The sequence below is a fragment of the Rhineura floridana genome, chromosome 9 (assembly GCF_030035675.1).
Source record: "Rhineura floridana isolate rRhiFlo1 chromosome 9, rRhiFlo1.hap2, whole genome shotgun sequence".
Classification (NCBI taxonomy): Eukaryota; Metazoa; Chordata; class Lepidosauria; order Squamata; family Rhineuridae; genus Rhineura; species Rhineura floridana.
In genome coordinates, this window is record NC_084488.1 from 62380721 (window position 1) to 62395380 (window position 14660).

Below are 14660 nucleotides of genomic sequence, written 5' to 3' on the forward strand. Positions count from 1 at the left end.
ATTTTCTACATTTGCCCGGCATCTGGAGGAAGCGGGTGGACAGCCATACCTGGTCAACCGGTTGAAGGGGGGGGCCCTCCTTCCTGTGCAGGTCAGCAACTCGCTTGTACTCCGTTTTGGCTTCGTTTAACTGCTGTTTCAGTGTCTGTTGCGCCGCTTGCAATTCCTTAAGGAAGTTCTCAGCTGCCGGTACCAGCATTCCTTCTGAGCTGCTTGGAAAGACTTTAGGATGGAATCCATAATTAGCAAAGAATGGGGTTTGTTGAGTGCTGGAGTGCAGAGAATTGTTGTAGGCGAACTCTGCAAAATGCAAATATGATACCCAGTCAGTCTGTTGATAGGACACATAACTTCGTAAATATCTTTCCAAAACGGCGTTCAAGCGTTCCGTCTGCCCATCTGTCTGGGGGTGATGGGCGGAGGAGAGTTTTAATTCCGTCTGCAACTGTTTCCACATTGCTCTCCAAAATTTGGCTGTGAACTGAGTTCCTCGGTCTGAGACTACGCTGTTTGGCAATCCATGCAGCCGGTAGACTTCTTTGATGAATAACTTGGCCGTTTCTTTAGCCTCTAAGGCCCCTGCACAAGGAAGAAAGTGTGCCATTTTGGTAAGTAGATCCACCACTACTAAGATGGCTGTCATTCCTTGGGACTTGGGTAGATCAGTTATAAAATCCATGGAGAGGTCCTTCCAGGGTTCGTGTGGGACAGGCAACGGTTGTAACAGTCCTGCTGGTGTCCCTGTTTGTGTTTTTGTCCGCAGACAGACAGAGCAGGACTTTACATAACTCTCAATATCCCGACGCATTTTAGGCCACCAGAAGTCCTTGGCCACGTTCTGAATGGTCTTGTAAATCCCAAAGTGTCCCGCTGTGATGGAATCATGACAGTGGCGTAGGATTCTGAGCCTTAATTCCCCTTCTGGCACATATCTGGCGGTTTTGAACCATAACAGTCCATTTCTCCAGTGAAAGGTTACTTCTGAGTCTTGACCTTGTCCCGTCTCCTGCTGATATTTTAGCATGTCTGCATCTTCTTGTTGTGCCTTTTTGAGTTCCTCTTCCCATGAAGGCTGGCATACTCCCAACGTTAATTTCTCTGGCGGGATTACGTACTGAGGCTGGTCCTCGGATTCACTTTCTTTGTATTGTGGCTGTCTGGATAAGGCATCCGCTCTCTGGTTTTTGGCTTGGGCATGGTAAGTAATCTGGAAGTTAAACCTAGTGAAGAACTGGGACCATCTTATCTGTCTCTGGTTCAGCTTTCTGGCGGTTTGGAGGCTTTCAAGATTCTTGTGGTCGGAGCGCACTTCAATTCGATGAGAGGTCCCCTCTAGGTATTGTCTCCAGTTTTCAAAAGAGTCCTTGATGGCCAGCAGCTCCTTCTCCCAAACTGTGTAGTTCTTCTCTGCAGGCTTTAACTTCCGAGAGAAGTACGCACAGGGGTGCAGCTCCTTCCCTTCTTGGTCTAATTGTAGCATGACCCCCCCGATGGCAAAATCTGAAGCATCTGCTTCCACTACGAAAGGGTGGTTCGGATCAGCAAAGCGCAGAATGGGCTCAGTAGCAAACCTTCTCTTCAGCTCCTCAAAGGCCTCGGTGGCGTTCTCTGTCCATTGAAACTTCTTCTTCCTCCTTAAACAGTCAGTCAGAGGAGCTGTTAATTTGGAAAACCCTGGAATGAACTTTCTGTAATAATTGGCAAACCCCAAAAACCGTTGTACATCCTTTTTGGTGACAGGTTGGCCCCAGTCCAATATGCAGCTTACTTTCCCTGTGTCCATCTCCACGCCTTCCGCTGAGATTCGATATCCAAGGAAGTCTAGAGACTTGAGGTCAAATCCACATTTCTCTAATTTAGCATACAGGTGATTTTCTCTCAGTCTCTTCAACACCGTCTTCACATGCTGGTCGTGGTCTTCCTGGTTCTTTGAGAACACCAGGATATCATCTAAGTAACAGATTACATACGTGTCCAACAAGTCTCTAAACACGTCGTTCATGAATTTTTGAAAAATTCCTGGACTTCCACAAAGCCCGAACGGCATGACCAGGTATTCATACTGTCCGTAAGCAGTCAAGAATCCTGTTTTCCATTCATCTCCCTCCTTCATTCTGATCAGATTGTACGCTCCTCTCAAATCCAACTTCGTGAAGATTTTTGCAGAGCGCAGTCGGTCCAGCAACTCTGAGATCAGGGGCAGCGGGTAGCTGTTGGGGATGGTGATCTGGTTCAATGCGCGATAGTCGTTACAGGGTCTGAGTTCCCCCCCCTTCTTTTTCACAAACAGTAGTGGCGCTCCAGCAGGGGATTGTGAGGGGCGTATGAATCCTCGCCTCAGGTTTTTATCCAGGAATTCCTTCAGGGCCTCCCTCTCATTCTCTGTGAGAGAGTAGATTCTCCCTGATGGGATGCTGGCTCCTGGCACTAGGTCAATCGCACAGTCGTAAGGGCGGTGGGGGGGTAAAGTCTCTGCCTCTTTTTCATCAAACACATCTTTGAATTCTTCATACTTTGGCGGCAGGGTCACTTGCTCGATCTCTTGCACTGCCCCCGCTAAGGCGTTCTTGATTCCTTCAGGTTGACAGTTCTCCTGGCAATACTGTGAGGTGAACCACACCACCGCCTCCTTCCAACTTATTTTGGGTTCATGCTTTGCTAGCCAGGGCATTCCCAGAATCACCTCAAAGTTCGAGAGATCTGACACGTATAGCGAAATGAACTCTTCGTGCCCAGGGATTTGAAGTTTCACTTCCTCCGTGGCTTGTGTCACCCCTCCTGACTTCAGGGGTCTCCCATTGATAGTCTCCACAGCTAGGGGAGCGTCCAGTTTCCACCGGGAAATTCCATGACGCTTGACTAACTTTGCATCAATAAAATTTGTGGAGGCTCCGCTGTCAATTAAGGCAGTGGAATTAAACACCACTCCTCTGGAAGTTGTAATCCGAATAGGCAAGACCAACACCCCCTTTGAGGGAGGTTGGATCATTGGGGGGCCTTTATACAACGCTGCCCCCAGTCCACCGGCCTGCACGTGGACTGGATGTTCTAGTTTCCCGACGGCTCGGCTTTCCCCCCTTTTAGTCCACAGTCTCCGGCCACATGGCCCGGCTTTGAACAATAAAAGTATAAACGTTCCCAGCGTCGTCTTTCCTTTTCTTCTTCCGACAGTCTTGGCCTAGCCCCTCCCTGTCCCTCAGTTGCATTACCTGCCATCCCTGCAGTGGGAAGGGTCTTGTTGCGGGATGCCGAGGCTGAGTATCTCGGGACCTCCTGCTTCCTTTCCAGGCGCCTTCCTTCCATCCGGTGATCTATCTGTAGACATAGCCGGATGAGCCCTGGTAGGTCAGCAGGGGGGGAGGTCCTGGCCAACTCATCCAGGATTTCAGCATTTAATCCACTCCGGTACATAAACATCAGGGCGGCGTCATTGTAACCAGTTTCCTGGGACAGAATTTTAAAAGCGTTAGTGTACTCGGAAACAGTCCCTTTAGCTTGCTTCAGAGCGCCTAGTTGCCGCGCTACTGTTTCAGCCCTTTGCGGGTCTTGAAACATCTCGGTCATCTCCTGTATAAATCCTCTGTACCTTCCTAAGACAGTATCCTTTCTCACGAGATACGGAGTCACCCATTTTGCAGCTTCTCCCTCCAGGAGGCTAATCATGAAAGCTACTTTAGCCCCATCGTCTGGAAATTCCGTGTGCCTGACATCCAGATATAACTCACATTGAGCCACGAAGGTTGCCAACTGATCACTTTGTCCCGTGTATTTTGGGGGCAATCCAATGGGAACCTTTACTACGGCAGCTGGAGGGGCTGTTCGCATCTGGTCTATCGTGGCCTTCAAGGTTTGATTATCCGTCTTCAGCGCCTTGACTGCTGCTAGCAGGGCTTGAACATCCATCTGCAAATCAGCTACCTTAGTCTTCAAGAGTTCCACTTCTTCCGTCTCAGAAGTGGGGTTCGTCCCCCCCGCTGCTCCCTTTGACATCTTGTCCCAGTCAAGTGAAGAGAGCGTTGAGGGTGATTTAGGTGGCTCTGTCAAGCTGTCAGGCCCAGGATGTGACTCAGGAACCAGACCAACGGCTGTAGTTAATTCGTGTTTTATTAGGATAATGTCCAAACAAAGACTGCGTTTTCTCATGAAGCAATACAGGGATACAGGTCCTGCGGGATTGGGAGAAAGTTGACAGAGCAAGGGACTTCTTCCCGCCTGTTCTTTAAGAAGGGGCCAAACGGGCACACAATCTTTCGCTCCTCCTTAACTGCCCCTCAGGTACTGCCCGCCTTCCCCCCCTTCTCTCCTGTCTTTTCAGCTGTCTGCGTGTGCGCGGTGAGGGGCGAAGCATCACCCCCTCCTCTTCTGAAGTTTCCGATTCCAGGATGGGGGATAGGGGAGGGGCTGATGGTAAACTGCCTCCCCGCTTTTGGGCTGTGAGCAGCCCTCCCTCTTTCCCCTCTTGCTCTGAGCCTGAAAGAGGGGGAGGCGTGAGAATGTCCAGGGAGGGCTCAGGCTCCCCGTTGCTAAGCGACCTTATCACTGGCAGTTCCTCTGTTTCGTCTTCGCTCCAAAGGGGGGAAGTTCCTCCCCCTTCCCTCTGCCATCCATCCGAATACTCTTCTCCCAACTCTCCGGGATCCAGCTCCCCGGGATTGGGACCCCAGCTCTGCCTTCCGACACCTAGTTGCAACTCCTGGAATTCTAAATCCCCCTCCCCACTCTCTCCCACCTCGTCTTCAGGATCTCGTTTCAAAGTCTCGACATGCATCCAGACAATCAGATGCTGTGGCACCCCCATTTCTTTTAAAGCATTCCATAGTTTTTCATGATCTACACAGTCAAAGGCTTTGCTGTAATCTATAAAGCATAGGGTGATTTTCTTCTGAAATTCCTTGCTCTGTTTCATTATCCAACGTATGTTTGCGATATGATCTCTGGTGCCTCTTCCCTTTCTAAATCCAGCTTGTATGTCCGGCATTTCTTCCTCCATATACGGTGACAGCCTTTGTTGTAGAATCTTGAGCATTACTGGAATATTAAGGCAATAGTTCGATAATGACTGCATTCCCTGGGATCCCCTTTCTTTGGAATTGGGATATATATTGAACACTTCCAGTCTGTGGCCCATTGTTTAGTTGTCCATATTTCTTGACAGATTTTTGTCAAAATTTGGACAGATTCAGTCTCAGAAGCTTGTAGCAACTCTATTGGTATGCCATCTGTTCCTGGTGCTTTGTTTCTTCCAAGTATTTTAAGAGCAGCTTTCACCTGACATTTTAAAATGTCTGGTTCTTCATTATACGGTTCCTCCATGAATGAATCTGTCATCCTGTCATCTCTTTTATAGAGCTCTTCAGTGTATTGCTTCCATCTTCCTTTTATTTCATCTCTGTCAGTCAGTGTGTTTCCCTGTTGATTATTCAACATCCCTACTCTTGGTTTAAATTTCCCTTTCATTTCTCTAATCTTTTGGAACAGGGCTCTTGTTCTTCTATTTTTGTTGTCCTCTTCTATTTCTATACAATAGCTATTGTAATAGTTCTCTTTGTCCCTACGTACTAGTCACTGTATAGTTGCATTTAGGGTTCTGACTGTGTTTCTATCTCCTTTTGCTGCTTTCCTTCTCTCTTTAACCATTTTAAGAGTTTCTTCAGTCTTTCTCTCTTTTTAACTAGAGGTATTGTCTTTTTGCATTCTTCCCTGATAATGTCTCTGACTTCACTCCATAGTTCTTCAGTTCTCTGTCAACTAAGTTTAAAGCCTCAAACTTGTTCTTTATTTGATCTTTCTATTCTTCTGCGATGTTATTTAAATTAATAGTTGGCATTATTGCTTTGTTGTTGTTCTTTAGCTTTACTCTGATTTTCGATACGACCAGTTTATGATCTGTACCTCAGTCTGTTCCTGGTCTTGGTTTTGCAGAAAGTATGGAACTTCTGCTACCAATTATATAATCAATTTGATTCCTATATTGACCATCTGGTGATGTCCACGTGTACAGTCATCTTTTCAGTTGCTCAAAAAGTGTGTTTGCAAGAAACAAATCATTGGCTTCACAGAATTCACTAAGTCTTTCTCCTGCTTCATTGCTGTCTCCCAAGCCCCATTTTCCCACCATTCCTAGTTCTTCTCTGTTCCCTACTTTTGCATTCCAGTCCCCCATGATTATCAGCACATCTTGTTTTGGTGTGTGATCAATTTCTTCCTGTACTTCTACGTAAAATCTCTCCAATTTCTCTTCTTCTGCATTTGTCGTTGGAGCATAGACTTGGATGATGGTTATGTTAATAGGTTTCCCATTTAATCTCATTGATATCACTTGCTCAGACCTTGCGTTGTAGCTCCTAATTGTTTTTGCTACATCATTTCTCTCTATTAAAGCAACCCAATTTCTTCTTAATTTCTCATTTCCTGCATAAAATGTTTTGTAGTTGCCTGACTGAAAATGTCCCATTCCTGTTCATTTTAATTCACTCACACCAAGTATTGTAATGCTGATACATTCTATTTCTTGCTTGACGATTTCTAACTTTCCCTGGTTCATGCTTCTCACATTCCATGTTCCTATTGTGTGCGTCGTACAACTCCGGACTCTCCTTTCGCATCTGTGCACATCAGCCTCTGGGCTTCCTTTCAACTTTGACCCAGCTACATCATTAGTCACAGCGCTACCTGTATTTATTCTTTGTTCTTCCCCAGTAGCTCGTTGAGTGCCTTCTGACCTGGGGGTCTCACCTTCCAGTACTATCTCATGTTGCATTTTGGATACTCTGTTCATAGGGTTTCATGGTAAGAGATACTCAGAAGAGGTTTACCATTGCCTTCCTCTGAGTTTGGATGCATCTTAGTCTGGTGTCTCAGCTTTGACCATTCCTCCTTGGGTGCCCCTGCTAGGAGTCTAGCCACTCATTAACAGATTTTATAAACATTCTTGGACATTCCAGTATTGGGATAGTGGCCGTTTCACTGTGTAATGATCGCCACTTTTTCTTGCCCTTTTACTATATGCATCCAATTTGTACTGTATGTATCCAGGCTTACCCTAATTCCTTCAGTTTCCCCATTCTCTAGAAAAGAGTTAACTATATTTTATTTCTTTATTTTTTCTTTGGCAGCATAATTTCCAACACTTCTTCAGTATATTTTAGAAACTTTTTTTTCTCAGATTGCTCTTTCCCCACATACACTTATCAGTCTGTTTTGGATTGTTAATTATTTGTGATGACCAGGCTTGAACCGAATACAACTCTTTTTCTTATCACTGACTGTCCTTTATGTTTCCACCTATTGGGGACAGGGCTAGAGAGAATATGTAAATATTTTCACTTTATCCTCTCTTAACTACTTGTGGTTTTCTACCATTTTTAAATAAAATCATTTGAGTCTGTTCTGTTAACTCTCTAAACTGAAAACTCTTCATTTCCTGGAAAGTGTGCACCACTGTTATGCCCCCCACCCCTTTGGGAGTTCTCACCAGGCTCAAGCTTCAGGGGCTCATAATACTCACCTCAAATAAGAGGAAACTATTGCAAAAAAAATCCCAATTCTTTTCTGACTCCCAAGTTCATGAAGAATTCCCAGCTTACCTCCCATATACCCAGCTAACCCTCAACCACCAAATTACAGCTTCACTTGGCTTGGAGAACTTCACTTGGCCATGCAAAGCTGTCAGTGGCAGACAGTGATTAGAGAGGCTTGCAAGTCTCCTTAGGTCTCTGGCTGACTTTGGCAGCTGCACTTGCAAACAACATGGATGGAAAGGAAGCCCAAGAGGTTCCTCTGCAGGGGTGGACTTCTCTCTACCAGCTATTTTTGCAGTTGTAATTTATACCTCAAATGCTTCTCCTGGCCCCACAAAGCTGCTGTTTGACAAACAGGGATCTGAGACGCATGCAAGTAGTCCCAGACTGTCAAATGGGGAGGAGGGGTTGAATTACGATTGGCTAAGAAATGAGCTTGCCATTGCCAGTTCTGAGAGTAGTGAATGGCTCGGGACTCTTTCCGAGCCATTCTCCTATTTATTATTTATTTATTTATTTATTTCAATTTATTAATTGCATCATATGAAATGTCTTGAACCTATTTAACAGTGAAAATATCCACAGTTAAAATGTATATAAAACAATTTCATATATAAAAGCTATTTTAGATCCCATACAAATACAGACTCTTTGTAGTCTCCTAGGTTGCACATGTCCTTGTTATCGTTCACTAAGTTCTACTAGGGCAATATTTTCCTTTCTTTTTTTTTCTCCACTTGAGTGTAAAATGTTTCTATCCTACTTCATCTTACATCTTTGCATACCTGCGTTTCTCTTCTTCTGTAATTCCCCCCTTTCCTGCTCTCTGCTGCCAATCTTGTCAGTTTCTCAATTTTATTTTTATTTCAGTGTTAGATTCTCTCTGGTTTAGTCTATTACAACCTTTTCTGTCTGTGTTAGTTCTGAACATTTAGTTGTAGTTTTTCTGAGAGTCAAGCTAGGCAATACATTAGGAGTGATAGGATCTGCCTGGTTTTTCTTGTTAGTTATACGCAACTGTGTGATGGCACCCCAAACAGAATTACAAGGGAAGCTCTAGAGGGGGGAGTGCTTAATCCCTTTCCACCATATTGTTTCCTGAATTAAATAATACCGCCGCCCTCCATATCTACTTCTTTTATTTATTCATAAACATATTTCTGTACCACTCTCTCGCAAAACATCAAGCGGTGTACAGCAACATAAAAACATTTTTAAAAATACAAAACAATCATTAAAATGGCTGGCTACTCACCTCATTTTAAATATCTGTATAGGCCTGTCAGCACAGAAACATTTTCAAGAGATGCGTGACAAGCAAGGATGCCTGCCAAATTTTTGCTGAAAAAGTGTTCCACAGTATGGAACCAGTGTCACTAATGCCTGACTTATAGCTGAGGCCAATTGAGCCTCTGTAACACAGGTGACAACTAACAGCACGCCTCCTGGTGATCTCAGTGATTGGGCTGGGATATAAGAGCTCAGGTGGTCCATAAGCTATTCAGGGCTTTGTATATCAACATAAGAACCTTGAACCTGGCCCAGTAGCATATGGGTAGCCAATGCAGATGTTTTAGCAGGCGTGTCACATGCTGTCAGCCATGCACCCTTATCAGCAGTCTAGCTGCTGCATTCTGCACCAGCTGGAGCTTCTGCACCAGACCCAAGGGTAGCCTCACATACCAGTGTATGAGCTACAGTGGCCAAGTTATCCTGATCCAGATGCAGCCATAGCTGGCATACTTGACAAAGCTGGAAAAAGGCACTCCTAGCCACTGAAGTCACTTGAGCCTTTAATGATAAAGATGTGTCCAGGAGTACCCCCAAGATGAGTACCTGCTCCTTTAGATGGAGTGCAACCACATCTAGAACAGGCAACTGGCCTATATGGCACATATTCATTTTCTTTCAAAGGCAAATAGTTTCAGAACAGTGATTTACTGTGGAAGAGACGTGTGGGGAAGAGAAAAAGTTAAACCCTTCCTCACTGATCAGATTGTCTTCCCCCGCCCCAGGGTAGGATGCTTTGAACTTCAAAACCCATGGGAGATCCTCTGAGGTTGCAGTCTGGTGTAACACTACTAACGTCTTTATCTCTCTGTGCATGTTATATACACTTCTGTTGAAGCAGCCACAACATTCCCTGTCATTCCATTTTGTTGAAGTCCTCTCTCTTTCCTAGTCTGTCTTTCTGCAACTGGTCCATGTACTAATTTCTTAGTACCTTTCATCATTAGCTTCATTGGAAAGATAGCTTAAAAAACAGTGTATTTTCCTCTTCCCACTAATGCACCTTTGGCACACATTTTTTTAAAAATACTGTGTAGTTGTGGATTTACTTTCCTTCCTCAGAAAATGTTCTTATCCAAAGCCATTGTTAAAACTAAATTATTAATTATGTCCAGTATTTGTGTGGTATTTATGATCCACTGGCATGTCTTAATAGAGTGTGCCTATGTCTTGGATTCTCTAATTTCAACAATCTGTCCTACTAATATATGCATTGTGCATATGTTAATAATAATAATAATAATATTTAATTTGTGTGTCGCCTATCTGGCAGATAGCCACTCTAGGCGACGTACATTAAAATGAGATAAAATACAATAATATCAAATGCAGTCACATTAGTCTCAATAAATAAAATACTGGACAGTCATCAATACATTTATAAAATATTTACATTTGCAGCATATAATAGATGACAAAATCATGGAGATTAACCCATCCCAAGGATCTCAAAGGCCTGTTGAAATAGCCACGTCTTTAGGACCTTGCGGAATACATCCAGGGAAGGGACGTGTCGAAGATCAAATGGGAGGGAGTTCCAGAGAGTGGGGGCCACCACAGAAAAAGCCCCCTCCCTAGTACCCACCAACCTAGCTGTTTTGGTTGGTGGGATTGAGAGAAGGCCTTGCGTGGCTGATCTGGTCGGGCGGCATATGTTAATTCTTGTTTATATAAGTACAACAATCTCAATGAGTTTAATCTCCACTTTTCTTTTTCTTCTTCTTCTTCAAGTTGGCTCTGTATGTGCTTTCATTCCTGGAACCGAAGGACCTGCTGCAGGCAGCACAGACGTGCCGATACTGGAGAATTCTGGCAGAAGACAATCTTCTGTGGAGAGAGAAGTGCAGAGAGGAGGGTAAGGCTCAGCAAATTGTAAATTTAGTAATAAAAGTAGATCTCTCAAAAAAACTAATGTTTTTCATTGTTTATGGAAAGGCAATTAAACCAAATACAGGAATACCCCACTATATGGATCTTCACTTTATGGACACTAGCAAGTACGGACATATTTACCATAGCACCATTCCCCTGTTTACGTACCCTCGCTTCACAAGAACGGACACTTAACGTCATGACACCACTGCCCGATCAGTTTCCAGCTACAAACGTTTTCTTAAAATAAGGCCCACTGTGTTTATTTTAGTTATAAATGCATTATTTACATCAGTTATGCCCGTATATGACGATTGCAGTGCAGTATATGCATCGATAAGTGAAAAAAGGTAGCACTTCACTTTAAGTACATTTTCAATTTACACACTCGCTTTGGACCCATTGCGTACGTTAATGCGGGGTATTCCTGTATACGTGTTTTGTGCATCATGCTTAACCTATATGCTATGTATAGTTTCACCAGCAATATAAATCCCTATATATGTTCACTTGATCTAGGGTTGTATCTAATGCTGTCTGTGCGTGAACAGAACAGACTTCCGCTCATGCAGTGGAACTCCACCTTCTTACCCTCCCACAGTCCCCCATGGACCCTCAACATCTATAAAATCTATAGTATTGGGACAGCAAGAGGGAGGAGAGAAAACTGAAGTCCCATTGCATGAGTAGAAATACAATGTTGCAACCTTGTAATCAGCACATAATTATTAAAACCACTACTTCTGAATTCCTGTATTATGGGTGGTATTCAGTGCTAGTCCTGTTCAGAGTAGACCCTTCTGAAGATAATAGATACAACTAATTTAGGTTCTTTAATTTTAGTGGATCTATTCTTAGTTGAATTCACCCCTTGTGTGATGTACACATTCCGGAAATATTGGCTTGAAGAGATTGTAGAAGCCTAATATTGTGGACAATAATGGAAATAATTTATAGTCTTAGTATGATAGCTGTCCTTACAGTTAGAGAATAGATAGCAAGAAACCACCTTAAAGTTCTGGGATGCTATAAATCTTTATTATTTTTGAAGTGAAAGGCAAAATAACTTGCAATGAGAGCAATAGGAAATAGTGCGTGATGGGTAAAGGTGCAAGTAAGTGGTATTTTAGAGGCTAGTAACATCAATACGAGAGCTATATAATGGAGGACAGGCCGGTGTCTGTGTCAGTTGCAGGCTATATTCACTAACTAAACCATTTTGCTTCCTAACTTTTATAAAGTCCAATAGAAATAGAGGGTACAAAAAACTCAGAAGGTGAAGCCTACTCATGTGCAAGAAAAATGTCTATCAGTTTTTTATGCTCTCAGAAAATGAAAGCAAGGAGTGGTTGATTTTACTGGCTTCATATCAGTTGCATAATCTGGTTAAGTGAGAATTTTCAAAAGTGCCTAAGCAATCAAAGAGCCAATGTTAATTAAATTCAGTGCCTATCTACCATACACTTTTGTTAAAATACATAAAGGCAATATTTGGAAATATGTTCTTGCTTGTTTTTCTGGAACAAATGTATGTTTAAGACAGACTCTCCAGATTTGAGGGCTTGGAACCTGACTGTTTTGTTAAAGTGTGATGAAGTTGGAACAGCTTTTTCTGTACAGAAAATGACTGTTGTACTTATGTTATGATCTTGTCAGAATTGGAAGATCAAATAACTAGAGAACAAACAGTCCTTCTGATATGGATGTTGATCCACATGTACTGGCAACCAGAGTTTCAAGCTAATAATAGATGCACCAGAGGATAGGGAGGATAACACAGAACCTAAGATTCTCCTTGTAATAAGAATGGGGAAAAAATATACAGAGTCTTTGGCAGAAACAGTGATTAAAAGCACTTAAATATTTTTTAAAAGGTTGGTGTCAGTGGGATAAAATTCTGAATCCAGGTGCTGATGGGAAAGAATTAAGGGAGAAGTAGTATGAGATGCTATACAACAATCTGGGTTAACTCAGCAGAGATATAAGCATTAGCAGCAAATAACAGATTATTGATCTTGAGAGCAAATCTGAGAACTATGGAAAGCGTTAAAATAAGGCCATATATGATTGATGTTACTTGAAGAAAAAGAGAATTGAAATGGGACAGCAGATATTAAAGAAGAAATAAAAGACTGAACTTTGTTGGGATATATGAGTAGATACTCCAGTATAGGACTTTCAGATAAAAACTGAAGGGCAATGCATATAGGCTAAAGCAGTTTTCCCCAATCTGATGCCTGCCAGATGTTTTGGATGGCAATTCCCCTCACCCCTGCCCATTGGCCATGCTGACTGTGATATCAGGTGAGAAATAATATGATAATGTAGCAAAGTTGCTAGTAGCTTTATGCTCTTGGAAGGAAGGGTGAGAGAGAAAGGAAACTGACATTTGTGTCTGTTCCTGATTCTTGGTTTTAATATAGGGATTGATGAACCATTACATATCAAGAGGAGAAAAGTAACGAAACCAGGTTTCATTCATAGTCCATGGAAAAGTGCTTACATCAGACAGCACAGAATTGATACTAACTGGCGGCGAGGAGAACTTAAATCTCCTAAGGTAACCATCTTTGAACTAAGAATAAAATATAATGAATTAAGTTGGATCAAGTCTTATTCTTTTATTAATACTAACCAAATTGTTTCTGACATTTAAAAGCTCCTAAACTTGAAAAAGAAACATTTGAACTCTTCAGGTTTTAGTATTTGTTACATTTCACCACTATATTTGGTCACTGTCATAAATGTTTTCGTATATCAAAACATTGAGGGTGTGGGTGGTGGTGGTTGTTTGCTGACTCTTAGAATGTAGGCAGCTTAAATATATAAAACCCAAGTAATGATTATTGAGCCTCAATTCTCAAGGAATAAGTAAATAATCTGAAAGGCAGGTAAAACCTTCCTAGGGCATCACCTATCTCCATATAGTATGCAGGTTTAAACTATGATCCAGTAGTCTCCTCAAACCGTCACCTTCTTTAAACTGAGCGAGTCACTGCCATATATGAAATGGAAAGCACTACACTTGGGGCACCTTAATCATATAGGAAAAAATGTGCCTTCTACTGTTCAGTGACATAACCGTAACTTGATAGGAGCCACATAGGAGGTGCAGTGCTCTGCACACTGAGACACATTGCACTCCCCAAGGGGATCCTGACAATACACAGGCTCCTACCATCTTGCCCCGGCATCATTATGGCAAGCATTTCTCTAGTTACCTAAATAAATGAAGTGACTTCTAACATGCAAGATCTAAGATTTGATTTGTTAATTCTGATTAGAAGTTACTGTGTCATCTTTCATATTGCACAAAGAACTACAACTTCTCCCTGCCCCCCCCGTCAAATTAAGTACCAAGGTATTAAAATGACTTATTACAATTCAGCATGTGTTAACAAACTTGGGTGTGACTGTATATTAATAGTATTATGGTTAGTCATAGTTTTGTGAAACATATATTTTTATTTTAATGCTTTACAGATTAAATACTAAGTCATTCAAATCATGAGAATATTTAACTAAGGTAGATTAAAAACACAGCACCTTTCATAGTTTTCAGACCACAAAAGATTGCTGCAAGCACGTTTTAGGAGGAAAAAAGCTGTAGCTGCTGCTTTACTGTTTTGCAAACATGAAACGAACCTTCCACAGTGTATCATTTAATATCACCAGACAGTACGAATGGAATAACTATGCCATCAAGCCTTCTGATGTGTAAATGGTTACTTCAGGCATTACTTTTTCAGCCTTTTCAGTAGTAGGATAATACTGGTAGGGTGTGGTTCACCACTTGTCCATGGAAGTGAGCAAGTGGCAATTTGCATGGTTGGAGTAAATCAAAAAGTCATAAAATTCTTCTGTAGCAAGATAAAAATGGGGTATTAAGAAAAACACTTCCCAGTTGGTTCCTATTGATGAACTAGCATTATGCATAGAAAACAGCAGCATCTACCATTTAAAAATCTGTAATTTCTA

At 42.4% G+C, this 14660-nt stretch overlaps 1 protein-coding gene across 2 annotated transcripts in view; it reads left to right on the forward strand.

Annotated features, from left to right (window-relative positions):
- FBXW7 (F-box and WD repeat domain containing 7) overlaps positions 1-14660 on the forward strand; it is a 208945-nt gene that overhangs the window by 179030 nt on the left and 15255 nt on the right. For both annotated transcript variants that reach the window (XM_061584622.1, XM_061584623.1), the window contains 2 exons: positions 10542-10665; positions 13106-13242. In XM_061584622.1, the coding sequence (XP_061440606.1) occupies positions 10542-10665; positions 13106-13242 (261 nt within the window). The remainder of the gene's footprint in view (positions 1-10541; positions 10666-13105; positions 13243-14660) is intronic.